The sequence below is a fragment of the Centropristis striata genome, chromosome 10 (genome assembly GCF_030273125.1).
Source record: "Centropristis striata isolate RG_2023a ecotype Rhode Island chromosome 10, C.striata_1.0, whole genome shotgun sequence".
Lineage (NCBI taxonomy): Eukaryota > Metazoa > Chordata > Actinopteri > Perciformes > Serranidae > Centropristis > Centropristis striata.
Window position 1 is genome coordinate 21,035,820 of NC_081526.1, and position 22,365 is coordinate 21,058,184.

Consider the following 22,365-nt stretch of genomic DNA (forward strand, 5'->3'; position numbering starts at 1 on the left):
AAGCCCATAATGACTCTTTAACATGTTTTGTTATGTCCAAATATATTTCATTTTCAATGATATCAAACATAATTTTTATGTTTGATATCATTGAAAATGAACAATCAACAAATTCTCACAAAAGTAATTTTGCCTAATATGTCTAACACGATTATTCTATTAGAAATCTTGTAAACTGATTTATTGTTTGACTCATTATGTGTCCTTCTGTAGAGAGTGAGAGAAGCTTAAGGTGGATAGTAAATATTTGTTTATGAGGCTAGAAACTGAAACACCTTCAGACTGAATCCCTCCAACTGCTTTTCTGTCAAACCTTCCACACTTAATGAGAATTATCCGTCTTTGACCCTTCTGCTCCCGACTTGCAGCAGCAGTGTCTGTCCACCCTCGCTGTGTCTGCCAATCTCCAACCTTCTCGCCTTCCTCCTCCTCTTCCTCTCCCCTGTGCTGCCTATATCTCTTTCTCTCACTTCCTTCCTATTTTTTTTACAAGCAGGTAATGAGAACACGACATGAGGGAGATTGCTCATTTTATCTCCTCCTACCCAGTTTCTGTTGAGATGGAACGTGTATTTACAGCTATCTTTCTCCTCACCCAGAACAGTTTTTAAACTATTTTTTTATTAGTTTTATCATAAAGTGTGACAGCAGAAGCAGTATATAAAAAAATCACAAGAAAAGCAACAATGAAAATTGGAATTTAGGCTGAGGAAACTAAATAACAGGCAGCACATTTCCTCAGGGAGATCAGGACTGAAAGCTATGCTATTTTCTGGACTGCTGTATTGACTGCAGGCTAGGCCGCAGAGAGAGGAGGTGAGATGCGGTTGGACCACTGACACAAACCACAGAGGCGAGACTTTCCTCCTACATAGTGATGGACAGGGAAATAGAAAAATAGAGCTTTAGCTCCAATGTTAATGGAAAATTTGACACATTTGAAAGTTAGCAGGTAGTGCCAAATAGGAGAGTGTGACTGGTGAAATATTTGACACTCTGTAACTGCACTGCATGCTGGTATCTGCTGCATGCCAAAGGAAAAAAACATCCCAAGAATTTCAATTTTCTGGGGAAAAAGAGCTTTTAATTCAAATCAAATTAACCAAAGATTGAAAATATCATGGTAATGTATTTATTTTAAGGCCCAGGAGCAAAATTTTAGATTTCAGAATTCAAGTTGTTGCTGAAATATCTCAACAGCTATTGGATGGACTGCTGTGAAAACGTTCATGGCTCCCAGAGGATAAATCACTCTGACTTTGATAATCCTCTGGGTCTTCCTCTTGCACCACCATGAGCTTCAGAATCTGTGGATTTAAATGAAATATCTTTGGGGATTGAAATTGTAAAATGCATTTCTATCCCAGCATAATCAAAACTATCTTGAATTTGCTTTATGGAATTAAAGTATCTGAAAGAAAGTCAGAAAAACCCATGCTTTACGCAACAGACCTCAAGATTAAGTATAAAGGCCATGTGTTTATGTCAATGATCAGTAAATTATATCATTTATTACATTATTTACATTATTAATACATTTTTGCATTGTGGCCACGAGTTTGACTAATTTTCTTCACATATGTTTACCTGTAAAACTTGTCCCCATAGTCTTTTCCATGTTGAAATAAAACTGCATTTGATTTTCCCACTTTAAATATTTTAATATTTAACCCGAACCCTTCTACTACTGCAGGAAATCAAACAACAAATGTTGATATGAATCACAGAGATTGTAATTGTCTTCTCATCTGAGTGCTGCTTCCCGTCTCTCTGCAGGGATCTCCATGCCGATCCCTGTGCTGGGACTCAGAGACCACTCCAAGGTCTTCAAAGATGGCAGCTGCCTGCTGACAGATAACAACTTTGTGCTGGTCGGCTCCTTCGTGGCCTTCTTCGTGCCCCTCACCATCATGGTCGTCACCTACTTCCTGACCATCAAAGCCCTGCAAAACGAAGCCACACTCTGCTTGGACCAGCTGGTCCCGCGGCCCAAATGGAGTACGACTTTCACCCTGAGCTTCTTGCCGCAAACCTCGCTGTCCTCCGAGAAACTCTTCAGACGCTCGATAAGCCGAGAGGCCGGGGGCAGGCGAAGCAGTGGTGGCCTGACAGGCGCTCGCGGGAGCATCTCCGGCTCGCTGTTTGGACGCCGCACCATGCAGTCCATCAGCAATGAGCAGAAGGCCTCGAAGGTCCTCGGGGTGGTGTTTTTTCTCTTTGTGGTAATGTGGTGTCCGTTTTTCATCACCAATGTGCTGGTGGTGGTGTGCGACCCGGCGGTGTGTGACGCAGGACTCATGGGAGGTCTGCTGAACGTTTTCGTGTGGGTCGGATATTTATCATCCGCAGTCAATCCGCTGGTTTACACACTGTTTAACAAAACATACCGAGCAGCTTTCCTGCGCTACGTACGCTGCCGCTACCAGCCGGAGAAGAAGCCTCTTCAGCTCATACTGGTGAACACCATCCCGCCGCTGGCTTACAGCTCCACCCAGCTGCCCCTGGGAGATGTCGGGAGGTTACGAAATGGAGTGGCGCACTGTAGTGACCCAGTGAAAAAGTGTGGGCCGGACAAAACTCACGGAGACAAGGATGAGAGCTGTGTGTAAGGAAATGAAAAGCCTGCTGCAAAGTCAATCCTGTGCAACTCACGGATTATATTAAACCTTTAACTTCTGTAGTCACATCATATGTGGGAGCAAGGTTTACAGTCAAAGTGCCAAAGACAAAGTGCCTCCCAGTCAGGATATTAGAAACAGTTCCCCAACCTGTCAAGAAAAATGAAAATATAGTCTTTTTACATTTCAGTGCATTTGGAGCATTTTCAGAGCTAACTGAGTCCTCAGATTTATTAAGCTTCTGATCAATGCCTCATCAACCAGTTCTGGATCAGCTGAATCAAGTTTTTGAGTTCCTGATTACCACAAAAAACACCTTTTGATTAATGTTTCAGAGCCTCCTCCACACTGCCAGCAAATTAAACTAGTCATGGAAGACATATCACTTTATTTGTCATTTTGTGTCAATCAGTATCTCCCATTATTAAAGTCAAATGAGATGACAATGAGGGACACTCATGTAAATGATACGAGACACTTTTTGGCATGTTGCCACAACAAAAACTGACACAATGTATTAACGTTTGCAAACTCTTTGGACAAAAGGGTAAACATAAAAGTTCTTCATAAAATTTCAATTTTCACGGCTCCTCAGCTGCGGTGACCTCAGCTACCCCTTCTTTCTGCCCGGCTCAGTCAGGTGGCCTCTACCTCCCATCATACCTTTGGGTGGATCAGTGGGGATTAGACTGGATTTCCTGCCACCTTATCAGATGTTAGAGTGGAGGAGCAAGATCCAGAGCCTGGCACACCGGGATACCAGGCTCTTGCAGAGGTCAGATAAAGCTGCCAAACAGGGGGAAAGAAGGAGTGAAGTCTCCTGCTGCTTCTGTATTTTCTGTTGAAAATAACAAGGAGGATAAATATTGTGTGCTAATGTTACAGAGAGATGACGTTAATAAATCTATATTTGTATTTTGTGCAAATATATGTGAATAAATGTATATGATTGTTGAGGTTAAAATGTTTTTGTTATTTACGAGCGAGTGATGATTATTGTCACTGATATGATGCAGTATGAAGAATGTAAAAGGAGATTACATTGGTATGAAGTTATCTGCAGATGTGTCTTGTAAAAGACAAATTTTTCATTGTGTTTTTCTCACTCTACCAGTGCACAAATTTGTATTTGTTTCCCAGAAACATCAAGTTTTTTGTTGTTTTTTTTATCTTTACACTTGTAACAAATTATCTGGTAGTTGGTTGCCAAATGTTCAAAATATCGTTTTAAAATGTGCAATATGACTCTGCTATCTGAGACTGAACACAGAATCAACAGGAGGAAGGCCAGAAGCTGGATTAATGCGTGAAGGTTGTCTTGAAGCATGGATGTATTAACAAGGTGCACTCAGACCACAGCTGTAGACTGAACGCTGCATGAATATTAGATTCTACATTATTGCAAACAGTTGAAGGAATAACTTCAGTGGATGCAACACAAATACATTATCTGTCTCATAAGCTATATTTTTATATTATAAGTTATACTTTGTTTATGTTTGTCGGCCTAACTGCCTTTGCAGTATCATTACTAGTGCTGTTATTATCACCAGTACTCCTTACTTCATTTACTTAAAGTAATACTTAAAGTGCAAAATTACTATTTGTATATCAGTTACTTTCTGGGGGTTGTATTTGACAACAGTAATTATTGGCTGATTGCTGCTGATATTCAATGTAAAATAATAAATCTTAAAATGTATAGCACAATTAGTAATAACTGACATTGGTTCATGTCAACAGGTTCACATGTGTCTCTTTTATAATTGTATTCTGCACAGAAAATGTTTTCTGGGGACAGGATTTATTTTTGTTGCAATACTGACTAACTTTAACAACAACAAAACTACATAAAAACATGCATTTACGTCCTCTCATACAACTCCTGTTATTAGATGATTGAATGGGCATTATCAGCGGTTATCAGCCGATAAGCATGGGTGAATAGAATCCAGCTGCACCTGCTGGTAGGCTAGTAGATCGTTACCAGCCTATTGAAGTGGTTTTATGGGGCAGTCTTAAGGAAACTGCTGCCTTTTAACTGAACGTAAACACTTTGTTTTCAGCAAGTGGCCGTTAAATGTGCTGATAACAAACTTCTCAATCTGCAAGTAGGTGGAGCTCACACATTCTTATGGGCTGAAAACATGCAAAACAAGTGATTTAACTTTTTTTTAGGCCCTGGAAAAGTGATGCAAAATAATAAATCTTAAAATGTGTAGCACAATTAGTAATAACTGACATTGGTTCATGTCAACAGGTTCACATGTGTCTCTTTTATAATTGTATTCTGCACAGAAAATGTTTTCTGGGGACAGGATTTATTTTTGTTGCAATACTGACTAACTTTAACAACAACAAAACTACATAAAAACATGCATTTACGTCCTCTCATACAACTCCTGTTATTAGATGATTGAATGGGCATTATCAGAGGTTATCAGCCGATAAGCATGGGTGAATAGAATCCAGCTGCACCTGCTGGTAGGCTAGTAGATTGTTACCAGCCTATTGAAGTGGTTTTATGGGGCAGTCTTAAGGAAACTGCTGCCTTTTAACTGAACGTAAACACTTTGTTTTCAGCAAGTGGCCGTTAAATGTGCTGATAACAAACTTCTCAATCTGCAAGTAGGTGGAGCTCACACATTCTTATGGGCTGAAAACATGCAAAACAAGTGATTTAACTTTTTTTTAGGCCCTGGAAAAGTGATGCAAAATAATAAATCTTAAAATGTGTAGCACAATTAGTAATAACTGACATTGGTTCATGTCAACAGTTTCACAGGTGTCTCTTTTCTAGTTCTATTCTGCACAGAAAGTGCTTTCTGGGGACAGGATTTATTTCTGTGGCAATACTGACTTTGACTTTAACAACAACAAAACTACATAAAAACATGCATTTACATACTCTCACACAGAGATTGTTATCAGCCTATTGAAGTGGTTTTATGGGGTAGTCTTAAGGAAACTTCTGCCTTTTAACTAAACATAACTGCTTTGTTTTCAGTGAGCAGCCTTTAAATGTGCTGATAACAACCTTCTCAACCTGCAAGTAAGTGGAGCAGGACCCTACTCACCCATTCTTATGTGCTGATTACCGCTAACGCCCATTCAATCATCTGAAAACATGCAAAACAGGTGATTAAACAGCTTTTTTAGAAGCTTGGGGACAGGATTTATTTTTGTTGCAACACTGACTTTCCAGCTTTGTTGATACATTCATGGATCATACAGTGACGACCATAAGAGCCTTGAAAACTGACCAAACCAATAGGGTAGAGCTGGAAATGAATGTGAAGAACAATATCATGATATTTTTGGCCAAAATACACTTCAAATATGTGTGCAGATGTTTCCTTAAAATGTTTACTGTGTCTTTGATATCTGGGATGTAATTAGGAGTTCACGGCCAATATGCTAAATATCCACTGACAGGATCCAGCTTGTGAAGGATTTATAATTTTACTAGGGTAATAACCTTTTTAAAAACAATGATGTTTGTTAGTTTTATACTGTAAATCATATCTGCATCACTTTTTGGAGTATTTAGTTTTGGAGCAGAAGTCTTTACATGTGAGGAAAAGGCTGCAGCAAGCTCAGGGTTTCTATTAAGAGTTAAAGAAAGATGATTGTTGCACTAAATGAAGTAGAGTGAATCCAAGGTAACGCTTTTTGTAGAAAAATAGAGCTTTTTCAGCCAAAGCATGCAGCAGGCAGGATATTTATCGTGACCGCAGCTGTTATTTACAGCAGCAGGTGAGGAGCTGTTGCTCGGAGAAGAATCCAGGCAACAACAGTTAGGCTGCTCATAAACAACAGTAATGAAGGAGGAGAAATATTGGCTCAGCAGGTGGCTGCTTTTAGCTCGACACCAACATTTAGCATTGATGCTTTTTCTCATACCTGCTGAGTCACAACCTGTGTTAACATGGAAACAGAAAAGTCTGGTTCTTCAGCTTCTCTTTCTCGAAATGAACGGTGACGGTTGGTGGACAGAACATTCAGTTTTATTTCATTTCACCTGGGTCTTATTTTCATAGTTTCGGGGCTTGAATTCTATCCATTATGAAGAAAAACATCTGGAAATGCAGCAGCCAAATTATTAAAACCACTTGAAGGTGAAGCTGAAATGTAGAAAGTTGATCGAATTATATTGTATTGAAAAAATGTGCAAGTACACAATTGCACTTTTTCAAAATGTTTTGATTGTCAGGCTAGAAAAATAAAATAATTACATTTAGGTTAATTAGGCTAAATTCTATTGAATTGGCGTAATTAGTGCTTTATCTTCCCATAACTGTGGATGAATAGGGGCCTATTCTACCTTCTAGTAAGATAATCTTCCGATTCACTGACTGTACCTTTCCTTATATTTCGATTTCGCTTTCGTCAGTTTTGGGCACGGAAAAGGGCAGGTTCAGTTCAGTTTAGGCTTCAAAACTACTTCTCTGAGGTTAGGTTTAAAAATTCCTGGTTTGTCATTGTGAAAGAAAAAAAAGAGTAAAAGAACTGCACATAAATGCTAAAAATGAAGGACAATGTTTATACCGGAAGTGACGTAGAAATGCTGGTTAAGTAAAAACGTGACACACTGAAGTTAGGTCATGTTAAGTCACTTCAAACTACTACTAGAACCCCTACTTTTTGTTCCATACAGGGACACAAATCCTGGTCTGCTGGGTGAAAGTCCTGGGTTTGTTTGAACCTTGCACCTACTCTCCCACCTACACAAAGAGCTTTGCGGGCTTTCTGTGCTTTATACCCCATTTCCTTGCATTCCCCTTTGCGCCGCTAAACAACAGACGTTAACATAGCTGCCTATTCAATGGGCAGATAATAACCTGCTGGCCTACTAGCAGGCAGAGCAGGACATTACTAGCCCATGGTTATGAGCTCATAACACAAATTCAATAGGCTTGATTTTTTTTCCGTTGGACTTGGCTATCATTTAATGGTTTGTGTTCCTGTTCTATTGAATTATACTGTCATAGACTGCTTGACCCTGAGCCTCCAGGAATTATTATTATCATCAAAAACATGAAAATAAAACACAGGTTGTAAAAGAAAAACAAACTGATTCCACCTTGATAATCTGCCTTCTCTGTATCTCTGTGAGCACAGCCACAGTAGGTGAAGAACCATTTTGTTTGCCTTCTTCGTGTTGTTCATCCTGGTGGCTGACTGGTCCCGGTCTGGTTTTTTAAATGGATCTGGAACCACTCAGATGATGTAGCTGCTCTCTGTGTGTAGTTCTGTTGCTGTTGCAGTGATGTGAACACCATTGACACCCTTCTGCTGACGTAACTTTGGATCCACAAACTTTTGGAGGTGTTTTTTTTAAACTAGTGTCTATTTTGGAACTTGATGTTTGATGGTGACAGTCATATTTCTTTTGTATGTCAACTGTATGTAAAATATTTCTTTTTGTCTCATTGTTTTTGAAACAAAGTAAAAAGAAAACTGGAGTTGAATCATTTCCATGAGTGTAACAGTTTCATTGATTCAAGTGGATGAATAAATGTCTGTGTAGATAAAGAGAGAATCAAGGCACAAGGCTTAATTTCTGCCAAAATTAACAGTTTTATTTATTCAAAATTTTCACAACAGGGGTTCCAACAAGTCCTCCAAATTAAATGAGAAAAAGGCATTGTTGGTCCATGTTCTCAAGAATGAAAACCAGCCTTATCCTACTATCAACAGGAAGACTTTATAAAACTGATCTTACACCGCTTTGGTGAAGGTTTGGTTAGATTTATGTCCTCAATAGGATTTAGTGATGTCTCTTGAATTGACATATAGCAATGTCTAGTGAAACATCACGATGGACAATAATACTGCATGCATGAGTAATCCATACTGATCAGGGCCACCTTATCCTAATGTTAGGCCCCGGGGCTGAGAGATTTGTAGGCCCCCCATCCCCTCGATTTATAGAGTCTCATTTTAAAAAAAGTGTGATATCTAGGTAATCTACACCACAAAATGCATTAGTTTCTTTCGAGACATACAACAGTGAGTTTTCCCTCTTTGAGTCAGAAAACACAATAATATTGTTATTAACATATCACTGAGCCCACTTGAGAATAAACACAAGACACTTTATTTAACAACCACACACAGCAACTTATGGTGATAATAAAACCAAAATGTGTGAAAGGATGATTTTAAACAATGTTATGAAAAATATCACCATCCATCACCTGTCTGCACAAACATACAATCAAACAATAACTTATTAACTTAATAACAACAGCATAAGCATAAGAACAGCAACAGATCAAAGTAGGAGCCTCTTCTCTGGCCTCAGTGGGCCCTGTGAACAATCACATGCACCTACAAAGACACACAAACACACTCCATTCAGCACCATGGCCTAATGCCAGGTACCAAAAAGATTAAACTGAGCAACATTAATAGAAGATTTGCAGTATAATCTAGACAAACATCTAAGCAAATATGCATTTCAAAAACAATGCACAACCACCAGTAGTGGAATGTAACTAAGTACATTTACTCAAGTACTGTACTTAAGTACAATTTTTAGGTATTTGTACTTTACTTGAGTATTTCCATTTTATGTAACTTTCTACTTCTACTCCACTAAATTTTTAGGCAGATATTGTACTTTTTACTCTAGGATAAAGCTGCCAGCTTTAGTTACTTTTCAGGTCGAGATTTAACATAATATATATGATCAATGTAAAGTGATTAGACGTTTTTTAATTAAATCTTTTAACAGTATATCAAGTAATTAAGTGAGCCCAATCTTTACAAAATTAAAACACTGCATACTTTAAATCACCAATACAAATAATGTAATAATATATTTAGAATATATAAAACAATCATAGTGGGTCCATTCTGCATAACCCGAGTACTTTGAGTAGATTTTGATGCTGATACTTTTCTACTTTTACTTCAGTAAGATTTGGATGCAGAACTTTTACTTGTAGTGGAGTAATTTCACAGTGTGGTATTAGTACTTTTACTTAAGTAAGGGATCTGAATACTTTTTCCACCACTGACAACCACAACAGTTTAAAACCTGCACAAGCTATCAAACGCAGTACCTGCTGATGTTGAATAACAGAGCCATTCTCTGGGAACACACTCTCCGTTACTCAGTTTCCGTTTAAAATGCATTTTTGAGAAAAATCTTCTGCTGTTTATACTGGCGTTCCGATGCTGACACGTTAGCGTCTTCATTTTGACAGGACTCCGGTCCCATTTTCGCCCTAAAAGCGCGCACTTTTGGGTCATTGTTGTTTCCCCAGCGGCCCGGGTCACTGTTGTACGGGTCATCTGACTCGTCTCGGTCTCCCCCTGACTGGTTTGCAGCCTGGTCCTCTCTCTGGGGCTCGTGTGCTCCCCCCTCCTCCTCCCCTCCACTGCTGCGGGCGGTGCCCTGCTCCTCTCCCGCTACATCCACCTGCACGTCTTCCTCCGCTCCCTCCGGTGTGTGGGACAGCGACCTACCTCCGGTGCTTAATTTTTCCACTCAATCTTTGATTGACAGTCATAGAGGGACACGCCCCAGAACTAACTATAGACATTCTGATAGGTAAGCCCACCCGCCATAGGCTATGGGGGCACGTGGGTCACCCCTTATTTAGATCAATCAGCAGCCACGTAAGTTACGTTACATTGCGTGACGTAACGTGCGATTAGAGTGATTGACAGAAAACCTGACAAGTTACAAAACATTGTGACCTTTTCAGCTCATCAAGGGAGGCCCCTTAACTTGGGAGGCCCCTGGGCTTCAGCCCAGGTAAGCCCGTGCATTAAAGCGGCCTTGATACTGATCAAATCCTACAATAGTGTTCAATATAATAGCAGTCCAATGTGACTAACCAGATTAATCCAGGTTTTTAGTATATTTTTTATTGCTACATGGCAAACAAGGTACCAGTAGGTGCAGTAGATTCTCAGAAAACCAACAAGACCCAGCATTCATGATATGCACGCTCTGAAGGCTGTGCAATTGGGCATTTAGTTGAAAGGGGTGTGTTAGCAGTGTGGCATTCAATCAGTGAGGTCATCAATTTTGTGAAAAAACTGGTGTGAATCAGGTGGCCTCTATTTAAGTATGAAGCCGACCAACCACCTGTACACTGGATCCGATATCATCCAATCTCCTTCAAACCATTTCCTCGGCAGTAAATACCTCAATCACACACATCATCAACTCCTCACTTACAGCTGGCGTGTTTCCTACCACCTTCAGACGGGCCCAGGTGACTCCACTGCTCAAAAAAACATCACTGGACCCGACACAAGTGAGCAACTACAGACCTGTCTCACTCCTACCATTCCTTTCAAAAATTCTGGAGCGCAAAGTCTTGAACCAAGTCTCCAGGTTCCTTTCAGAGAACCACCTGTACGATCCAAATCAGTCTGGCTTCAAACAGGGTCACTCTACTGAGACTGCACCCCTGTCTGTAACAGAATCACTGTGTCTGGCTCGAGCAGCTGGTCAATCATCAGTTCTTTTGTTGCTAGACCTCTCTGCAGCTTTCGACACGGTTAACCACCATATCCTCCTCTCTTCACTCGCAGAACTTGGTATCTTCTGCCCTCCGATGGTTTGCGTCCTACCTATCAGGGAGATCTTTTAGAGTATCTTGGAAGGGAGAAGTGTCCAAACTACAAAACCTTTCCACTGGGGTGCCCCAAGTATCAGTGCTTGGCCCCCTTCTCTTCTCAATTTACACCACCTCACTTGGCACAATCATCCGCAATCATGGATTCTCATACCATTGTTATGCCCATGACACCCAGCTGTTCTTTTCCTTCCCACCAAACGATCCCACAGTCTCGGCCCGCATCTCCGCTTGTCTTGTGGACATCTCCACATGGATGACAGAACACCACCTTCAGCTTAACCTTTCAAAGACGGAGCTCCTTGTCATCCCACCCCGTCCGACCTTATATCAGCCTACCAATCTTCAGCTTGGATCAGCTTGGACCCACAAGCTCTGCACGAAACTTGGGTGTCATGATTGATGACCAACTGACCTTCAATTGCCCGATCTTGTCGATTCTCCCTGAACATCAGGAAAATCAGACCCTATCTGACCGAGCAATCGACAAACCTCCTGGTTCAGGCCCTTGTGTTATCCCATTTAGACTACTGCAACTCGCTACTGGCGGGTCTTCCTGCATGCACCACCAAGCCTCTGCAGATGATCCAGAACGCGGCTGCACGTCTGGTCTTCAACCAGCCCAGGAGAGCACATGTCACTCCGCTCCTCATCTCTCTGCACTCACCCGCATCAAATTCAAAGCTTGGTCTCTTGCCTACAAAATAGCAATGGGCACAGCCCCTTCTTATCTAAACTCCTTTGTTCAGATTCAAAAAACCCTCCTGTCCACTACACTCCTCGAGTGAAAGATGTCTGGATGATCCAAGATGGCCGACTTCCTGTACATTTTTGGGTATGGCTTCTTGAGACTTTTTGGTGTATCTTCCCATGATACATGTGTGTACCAAATTTTGTGTCACTACGACGGGGCTGCATTCTAGGGGGTGCTAGTCGGTCATTTTGCCACGCCCATTTCTGAAACCTATAAAATACGTACATTTTCGACACGACTGAATTTTGGTGCGAGTTTGGTGAGTTTTTGAATATGATAAAGGCATAAAAAAGGCGATTCATTTGTTGAAATAATAATAATAGATGGATCAACTACAATAGGGTCCTCTCACCTTCAGTGCTACATTTTATTTGTAAAGCACTTTTCATAAGGAAATCTCAAAGTGCTACAGAAACCAGAAACAAAATAGACAAAAGACTATGAGAAAACTCAGACACATTAAAATCAGCAGTAGATAAAAAAGACACAGTGCATTATGAAGAGATTAAGGTGCAGAGACAATAATAAAAACATCTAGGGACAACCTAAAAATGCCTCCCTGAACAAAAAAGTTTTAGGCCCATTTTTAAAGGTGTCCACAGACTGGGGTTGACGTAGATGTTCAGGGAGGGAGTTCCAGATGTGGGGGGCAGCGGAGCAGAAGGCTCCCATGGTGCGGAGTCGTGTGCGGGGCTGATGGACGAGGTTTTATGCTTTGGGAGTGGAGGTTACCTGGCAGATCCCAGGCTGACGTACTCCTTCCTGTCAGTGACGTAAGAGGTGAACCAGTCCAGTGTGGAGTGATGGAGACCAATGTCGGTGCGGAGGCGGCTTAGGAGGATGTGGTGGTCGACAGTGTCAAAAGCTGCTGAAAGGTCGAGGAGGATGAGCAGGGAGGGGGATCCAGAATCGGCAGAGATGAGAAGGTCTTCTGTTTTAATATGGGTTTGATCAGTAGACCTCTGGATGGGACAGAGCAGGCTGGGATCCACACCTCTCTTTCTATCACACGCAGCATGGCACAGTCTCACGATGTTCCCAGCGATGCTCCTTACTGCGGTGGCGGCGCTCTGATGACGTGTCCGCGAAGCGACAGGAAGAGCAAAAGTCTGAGAAAAAGTCTGTACAAAATAGTTTTGAGTTTGTAAAGTCAACGGCAGACACTGCTATATTTTTTAACACACCCCTTTCAACTAATTGCCCAAATGCACAGCCTTAAGAGCTGCATATCACGAATGCTGGGTCTTGTTGGTTTTCTGAGAATCTACTGCACCTACTGGTACCTTGTTTACCATGTAGCAATAAAAAAATATATACTAAAAACCTGGATTAATTTGGTCAGTCTCATTCGACTGCTATTATATTGAACACTACTGTATGTGCACATCAACAAAATCACCAACCTTAATGACAGAATAGGTTGTGTGTCAGAATCACCCAGTACAGTACGTATGTATGAATCGCGGCTTGCGTTTCGTGGTTAAGTGGCACGTTCTAAAATAAATGTACATCCCGAAGCCTGCATCCGCCATTTCTACTTTGCATCTCATGTCGGTCACAACTACGTCAGCAAGAGGCCTGTACAAACAACTTATAGTTATGTTTTTGAGGGGAGACCAGTCCACCGCAGGAAGAGCAACAGCCAGCATTATGAATTAAAGGACGTCTGTCATCTTGTCAACTGTGACGTTTTTTTCATCAAGAAAGTGCGTTTCATAGACTGTAAAAAACAGCATGTTGGTAAAAGTTCCTTAGTTAGTTCCTCAGTTGCACTTGCAAACCAACCAGAATCTGCAATGAAACCATGATGAAAACATTTGTTTGAGTTAAAATGACTACTTTATAAACCAAAGTTGACTGTCATCCAATGTCTTGTTGACCAATCCATCCACCTTGACCTCCCCCTTCTTTGGGACTACTTTTAACTCCTCCACAGCTTCAGTTACTTTGCAGATTTAAATTAAAAAAATACAAAATATATTCAACGAATCATTTTGCAGAAAAATAATCAACTACTACTTTTGCTTAAGTAAAATATCTGAATAATTTTTCCTCCACTGGTATATACTAAATTCAAGCTGTACAGACTGTGAAATGAATGTGTCATTCCAGACACTTAATTAAAGTTTCTTGGTATTTGAGGGGGAGGGAAATTAAAACTTAATTAGTCCAGCTGAATCATTTAGAACAAACAATGAGTCTTCTAAAAATGTAAACTTAAAAATAAACATGTGCAGGTCCCTCAGCAACACTCATCACACATATTTTGTACTGCTGAATACAGAAAGGTGTTAATAACCAGCTGGTTACCTTGTGTACTGATGATCCGATTTAATTAAAATTCATATATTTGTGTTTGTTGAACAACAGGGGAAAATGCAGCACAAAAAGTTCAAAGTATTACCTGCAGATATAGTGCATAATAAAGTTATATAATTTGCTGAATCACTGGGTAGCAGATATCCTGCGGCATGGTTCTGTGCTGTAAGACTGTAAGGATTTGGGGAACCTCTGCTGTACATAACACAGTTCTCCTGCTTAGCCCGAGGTCTTTGAAGTCCCTGAACTTAAATACCTGCCAGCACAGGTCCCCTGAGACGACAGCAGCAGCATCACATTTACATTCGCAGAATAAAGTGGGTTACTGGGAGCAACCAGTCTGAGGCAGGAAATCACAGGCATTGTTTACTTGGACTGAAGCAACACAGTTACTGTAAAACCTGTGTTTACATTCATCCTACACTCCCCACCAGGACTGACATTTTGTAGTGTATTTATAGTTCATGTATGACGCTTCAGCCTTATTTATTTATTTTTGTTTCTTTGGGGAAGACAGTTTCTCCTCACAGTGTGGATGTGTGAAAATCTGCCTCACAGTTTGTAGATCAGGTTTAGACATGTAAACATATGAGCTAAAACTGGCTTCCTATGTCAACACAGATATACTCTCCAGAAAAGCAGCAATTTTACTACATTGCCTCCATACTTTAGCACATCTCAACTGCTATACCTCCGTGAATTCACCTGTCCGTATGAAGTTTCTACCATCTCAGTTTGTATTTTTGATTGGGCCTGAAGTCACCAAATATTTGGTCTATTTCCTCCACCAAAGAGGTCATTCCCTCGATGCAGTTTGTGTGTTTTTCAACAGGATTAAGGACAAACGTCAACTGTGATTTTCATGAAATGAAAACAAAACTGTAACAATGGGTCAAGTACAAATTTTATTGGAAGAAACATTAATATTATCAAAAATCATATCAAAATTACTTTATTTATCCCTGAGGGGGGAATTCCGTTAGTTCAAATCTTGAAGAATGAGACTATAGGAGCGAAAGATCTTTTGAATCTCTCCGTCCTGCAATGGAGAGACAGGAGCCATCCACTGCTGTTATTCTGTACATTTAGGTTTTGTGTAGCGGATGATCCGGGTATTTCAGGATGGCCTCGAACATCTTGACAGTGCTTCTCTTTAGTCCAGTCTGTCCAACCGCCTTGTATCTCTGAGTCTGAATTAATCTGCAGCATCTTACTAAAGATGGCAAGAGAACTGAGCTCCCTGAAGAAAAAGAGGCGGGTCTGCCCCTTTTTGTAAAGAGCGTCTGTGTTTAGTGACCAGTCTAACTTATTATCCAGGTATACACCTAGATATTTGGCACCACCTCGATGTCCACCCCACAGGTATTCACTGTCTATAGAGGGGGCTTGAACCTGCGGAAATCTATGATCATTTCCTTAGTCTTTATGTAGTTCAGTAGGAGATTGTTCTTGTGACTCCAGTCACTGAAGGCTTTTATCAGATCCCTATATTCAGATTCCTGTACATTCCTGATGCACGCCACAATAGCAGTGTCGTCTGAGTACTTCTGGATGTGGCAGGACTCAGAGTTGTATTTGAAGTCCCCTGTCTAAAGTGTGAACAGGAATGGAGCCAGAACAGTCCCTTGTGGAGCCCCTGTGCTGCTCATTAATGTCCAAGAAACACGAGCTGTGTCCCAATGTCAAGGAAGGATGCTCAAACGGCTGGATTTGAAGGATGCCACGTCATCGACATCCACCGAAGGACTGTCCCAATGTCGAGGATGCTCCGGAGGACAGAGTCCTTCTTTTGCCCAAATTCCAAGGATGCATGTGTGTATCCTCCGTGCGCTCCCATTACCCATAAAGCATTGCGCACACCGGTCTACCGGGAGATTTAAAAATGGCGAGCGTAGAAACAGCGACGCCGGCGGCGCAATATGCATTTAAATATATAAGTATTTTCAGTTTATACTGAATGTTGTCACATAACTTACAAAACGTGTGTTTAAAGTCAAGCAAAAACATATACATAAACAAATGCCAGAATATTAAGCTAAAGATAATAAACGTCATCTTGATACATTGCCGGTTAAGTGAATGAATGCCGTCTCAGTCGCTAAAGTTATTGTTAATTAATTTATATACGTCCGATGATGATGTACTATGTGCAACTATGCCATTCAGAAAGTTATACGTTTCTTTATTGTGTTTACAGGGACCGAAAGTCCGATATTATCCGTTATTGTTATTTATAAATAACTGCTATTGTACTGTACTGTAAAATAAAAAATAAAAAATCACAGAATATATTTCCATGATGAATTATGCTCCGCTGCTTTTATGAAACTAAGTAGCGGCCAAATTCAGCCAGGATCAGTTAAATATTCAGGTTTAATCCACTTTGTGGCTTTTACTTGATAAATCGTGGAGATTCAACCTTAAAGCATCTTCTTCCATTTTTACAAATATATGTCAGAGTGCTGATGCCAAAGACACATACATGTCGTGAACTGATTTTGAAATTACGGCGCTGAATTTATTTATGTATTTATTTATTTTTATTAAACTGATAAGAACAGATACTAGAGGCCGAGAGCGGCGCTGAATTTAAGCAGGACGTCCAATTATGCAATGACGCACAGCTGCACACTCCGAAGGCTGTCCCATTTATGCGTTACACCAGTGAAAGGAAGGACTCTGGCCTCGCCTCCGGAGGACCCGACTCTGAAGGAAGGATCCTACCAAGGAAGGATCCTTGACATTGGGACACAGCTACAGTTCCCAAACCTGACATACTGTGGTCTTCCTGTCAGGTAATCTGTGATCCAGGAGATAAATGAAAGATCCACTCCCATCTCTGTGAGCTTGTTTTTGAGTATGTTGTGTTGGATGGTGTTGAATGCGCTTGAAAAATCAAAGAACATGATTCTCACATATGCACCAGTTTCCTCCAGATGAGCAAAGGCACGGTGAAGCTTGTAGAGGACAGCACCGTTCACTCCAATGTGTTGTTTGTATGAAAACTGCAAGGGGTCGAGTTTGTCTCTGACTTCAGCTCTCAGTAGGCGTAGAATCAACCTCTCCAAGGTCTTCATGAGAAGTGAGGGCTACTGGTCTGTAGTCATTAAGTTGTAAGTTGTAAGGACATTGTATTTTTGGTGCCGGCACAACACAAGAAATTTTCCACAATGTTGACACTCGCCCCAAACCATTCTTTTATATATATATATATATATATATATATATATATATATATATATAATATATATATAAAACCATTTACTTTTCTTTGAATTTTCTTTTTTTCTCTTTGTTATATGTGCCTAAAATGAGTTCAGGTTGCTCCAATGCCAAAACACGCTAACAAGACAGAATTTTAAAGACAGAAGTCACAGTCAAGGCAGCAGAGGTCCAGGTATCCTGAATTTGACCCCATTCTTGTGTCTTTAGTGGATCACATAGCTGTCTGATAGCACAAGTGTAAATTCAGCCAGGAAACATTAGAGACAGACTGTTATTTGATTGCAAATGTGGAGAGATGGCTGCATTTTCACTTGTCCAATGACTCATACCTAATCTTTAGTGTTCGCAGTCTGTAAAAACCCATGTGATAACACTAGGAGTCTTTAAGCTGTGATGTGAAAAAGTGTCTTTCACAGCTATCAGCAGAGACGATCAGGTGCTGTGAGGGGATGAATGAGTTAGACTGTTCTGTTCTATTGTAGGCTATACAATTCATTCATAGTTTTTCTTTTAATATTATTCCTTAATTCTTTTTGTCAGTTTATATACAACTTTGGGTGCCTACCACCTCCTGGACTGGAGGGGAGACGTTTTGCATGTATGTTGACCTTGGAAAAGGTGTACGAACTCTGACACATGTTTAAAAGGGGAATTCTAGTCTCTAGTGGCAGTCTGACTAAAAAAAAAGCTGGACCCTATATTTTCCATCGCTGAACTGAACTCCAAACAAATGTATATTTTTTTGTAAATTCAGCAGTTAAATTAAAAATGCTATATTCCTCAAAAAAATCTATGAACCTGTACAGTACTTATATTATCTTGTTAGCACTGAGACTATTGTCAAGTTTTATTTGTAAATATTGCAGCTGTAAACTCCAAACATAAAGAACTGAGTCAGTCACAATTTCTCTATATTTTTCCTGCATTATGAACAACAGAATGTCCTCTCCAAACATGTGCGCAGATGGCAGGGGGGGGGGGGGGGGGGGTATGTCTTCCCCAGATTCATAGTGATTCCGATCCGTCCCCCCCATTTTCACTACATAAGGCGACATTTCCGGTAAAACAGAGAATTTAATGTTCCATTACTTGACTAATTTACATTGCAGTGCACATGCGGCGTTTGTGTGGTACGGCTAATGGTGCGTTCAGGTCTTCACAAATGTCAGAATTTTCCACATTGTCCCGAGCTCCAACTTCCGACTTTCAGTGTAAATTGAACACACCATAAGACGTTACGGTAAAAAGATCAGCCTTCAAAATTAAAAGCAAACACATGTAGCTTTCATAATAAGAGCACATGGATGTGTTATAAGAGTCCACCACAGAATTTACAAGAAGACTGTCAAAATATGATGCCTTAAATAAAACAGAACCCTGATTCTCCTTTACAATAATTCATTAAAAATATGCAATGATTAAAATGGAATAGTGGTGTTAGAATCTGCAAGAGCAGACTAATGCTTCTAGGGCAAAAAAATTATCTGGGGCACCATGCCCCCGGACCGCCCTACTTTGTTTGGGTCCCCCCATCATAGTCTCAGAAAATCCTGTGGGAAACACTGGTTCTACGGGCTTGACAGACTGGACAGACAAGAAATTGCCTAGCAGTATGTTCAGGGCAAAGGAGGAGAGATGTTTTTGGGTCCTTCATTGAGTCAGCTTCAAGTCAGTACATTTGTTTGGCTGCACTGGGAATTTCATGTACAAACTTCTTTTTATTTATGTAAATATGTTGGTTGTTGTTTATATAGTTTGGTGAAAATGTTTATATAAAACAAATTTGGGTTAAGCCCCGGTGTGGAAAAATCATTGAGTTAAAATCATTTGCTGACAGCTTCGTCCCCCCCAGTTCAAGAATCCAATCTGCGCCCCTGTCTCCAATACAAGGTGGTGTTATAACAATAACACCACCGCTCCCTGTCCACCAATGCATTTATAATAACACCCTACTTTTCCCTTGCTTCATTACTAATTATTCATCTCCAGACTGAAATCAAGTCAAAACAGCACATAAAAAACTTGGAACTTGTGAGGAAATTTTGAGAGGAGAGGAAAGAGAGAGAGATAGTCTGATATCGTACTAATCTGATTCGCCCACGGCAAGTACGGTCCAACCATCCAATTTGTCTTCGTGAAGAATTTATCTTTGCCCCATCTGTCTTCTGCTGTTTTAAAATAGCACAGGCCAAGAGCAGTTCACACACACACACACGCACGCGCGCACACATGCACGCACACAAGCAGCATACCAGTAATTACAAAGTCAGCTTCCATCTGAGTCTGAATGCAGCAATATGCTTATTTTTATTTGTTGATCCATTAATGTCATTGGTCAACAAGCAACAAGTGCATCTGAGTGTGCGCCTGTATATCTATTTTTGTGGGGACCACATTACTTTCAGTGCCTTAAGAGGACATGCTTGAAAGTGGGGACTGTGGGTTGAAATGGCTCAGGACTGAGGAAATAAACAAACAAGGCATTATTGTGTTGTAAACTATATATATATGTACAGTACGTATATTTCACAGGGACCATACCTGAGTACAGAAGCAATTTGTCCCCCTTTCAAGTGAGCGAGTCAGTGGTTATTTATGATTTCAGAAAAATCTGTCTTAAAGGATTGGTCGACTGCTGCTTACATAACGCACTGACCTTTTTCACAAGATAGCATGCAGCGAGCTTTAACCAAAGAGGAAAATGCCACACATCTTTCATCAGGCCTGACAATGATTTATGAGTCATAAAACAACAGAAGTTAGAGTTCAAGCTACTGGTGGACTCCAGCACACATTTGTAAATGAGTGCTGAACAGTGTTGAAATGAAGACTATGGCAATAAATTATAACCGTCAATGTGCATGGTTATTTATGTAGCAGTATGACTACTTTTAGAATCAAGTTTTGCACTCGTTAAGTTTGGGACATGATCAAAATAATTAAATCTAATGAATCAGTTTCATGAGCAGGGTTTGAATTATTTACGTCATTTGTTTATATCTAAATGCCAAATAGTAGTACTACATAAATGAAGCATTAACAATGAGTACATGATAATGAAAATAATCAACAAGAGAATACAATTTTAAATGGTTAGATAACCTTAACACAGTGGGTGATAGTGATGTGAAGCAGTGATTTAATTATTGAGAAAAACAGTGAGACGCTACAGCAATCAGCTGCTCTACGGGGATTCATTTCAGTCGACAAATTCATCACATGGGAGAAGTGGATGTTGCCTACTTGTTATAGTGCTGAGCAGAGCTGTGAGTGTTTTAGCTGACTTTACAAGTCCTGCAGTGTCAGGTCTGCTGGCCAGTAGATGTATCTGCTAGCCTGGCTAACGCCAGACTATATTACAAATTAGATGTAGTCTGGACACCAGCAATTAATTTTTCCGTAGAGGACGCGTGGTTTACGATCCTCCAGAGCCGTTTATTGGGTGCTACGAATGTCTATCAAAAGTGTACGTAGCTCTTAGCCAATCATATCAGTTATACCAGATGACGTATGTAGAGCGACAGAAATTTATGTTTACATAGCCAGACTAGCCAATCTCTACTTTGAGACTAAAGTGCTCAATTCTGCTTCTGCAACGTTTTTCTGCAGCATGTTGTGGCTCTGGCTGCTCACCGTCTACCAGCAGTGTGTGTCTGTGTGTCTGTGTCTGTGTCTGTGGGAGAGTGTTGCTTGCTGCTTTGCTTTTCATTCAGCCACACACATCCACTGATTTTATGGGTAATAGACAAGCAGCTGCTGGTCTCTCGCCGGCTCTGCTGTCCCCCGGCTTGTAACGAGATCACCGGCGTGACAGCAGTGAGCGGTAGCGGGGCTAGTTGGTAGATTAGGCTTTTGCCAAATCCTGTTGGAAGCAAGGCTAAAACATCCTTTTTCGTGGTGAAACAGGAGTGTAAAGTCAAACGTTGTTCTTCTTTTAAAATCAACTTTCGCTCTAAACTATTTAAAACGCTGTCTACAGTTAGATAGAAAGAGAGTTTCGCGTCAGCTGCAGCCATGTTGGATCCGTAAGAAAACTACAAAACTACAAGCTTCCGTCTGCCGTTCTGTCATCGTCTTGCCGTCCCTCCCCGTTCTGTGATTGGATCCCTAAAACAGGTCTAAGAAACGGCCATAGTTTCCAGACTGCCTGCAGGTTCGAAATGAAATCGATCGCGCAAGGCAGTGTGGGTATACCCAGGCTATGTGTCTGCACTAAAGCTGCACCGTGAAGGAGACCCAGCTGCTAGTGAAGCTCCTTGACAAATCCAGAGGTAATGTTTCAATGAGTGGATAAGGACACAACAGAGAGACCTCCAAGGAGGTCCAGTGATTTTACTACAGGGCTTAAGATAATCGTCTTGGCAGAGAAGTCACTGGTGGATCAGTCTCACTCAAAACTTAAACAGGTAGTGGTACGTGCTCCACCAGTGAGCCACCGTGGCGCCCCTTAGGCTGAGTTCTTGTTGCTGCGACCCGGGTTCAAATCCAGCCCGAGGTCCTTTGCTGCATGTCTTCCCCTCTCTATTCCTTTCCCACTTTGTCTCTATCACTATAAATAAAGCATGAGAAGAAAAAATAAAGCTGATACCTACTTGTTGTTTGGTCAATATGCTCTTTCTTGTCTGATCAAATTCTCATTGTTCAGATGATCGCTGGTGTTACTTTCATAAGGTTTTGTGTCCAACAAAGCATTTTTCCTAGCTGAAAACACGAGGTGCTCCCAGCTTGGAGCTCAGCTGGTTGCTATTAATAGAATAACGAAAGTAAAAATGTCGGCACAAGATAAAGTACTTGCTCTGAATAAAGGAAAGGCCGAAGCACATAGGAAGAGAGGACCGGTCTGCTGTCA

At 40.8% G+C, this 22,365-nt stretch overlaps 1 protein-coding gene across 1 annotated transcript in view; it reads left to right on the forward strand.

Annotated features, from left to right (window-relative positions):
- The window catches only part of htr2aa (5-hydroxytryptamine (serotonin) receptor 2A, genome duplicate a), an 88,268-nt gene extending 81,003 nt beyond the window's left edge, over positions 1–7,265 (forward strand). The window contains exon 4 of the mRNA XM_059343190.1: positions 1,777–7,265. Coding sequence (XP_059199173.1) covers positions 1,777–2,609 — 833 coding nt within the window. The 3' untranslated portion in view covers positions 2,610–7,265. The remainder of the gene's footprint in view (positions 1–1,776) is intronic.
- Positions 7,266–22,365: the final 15,100 nt, after the last annotated feature.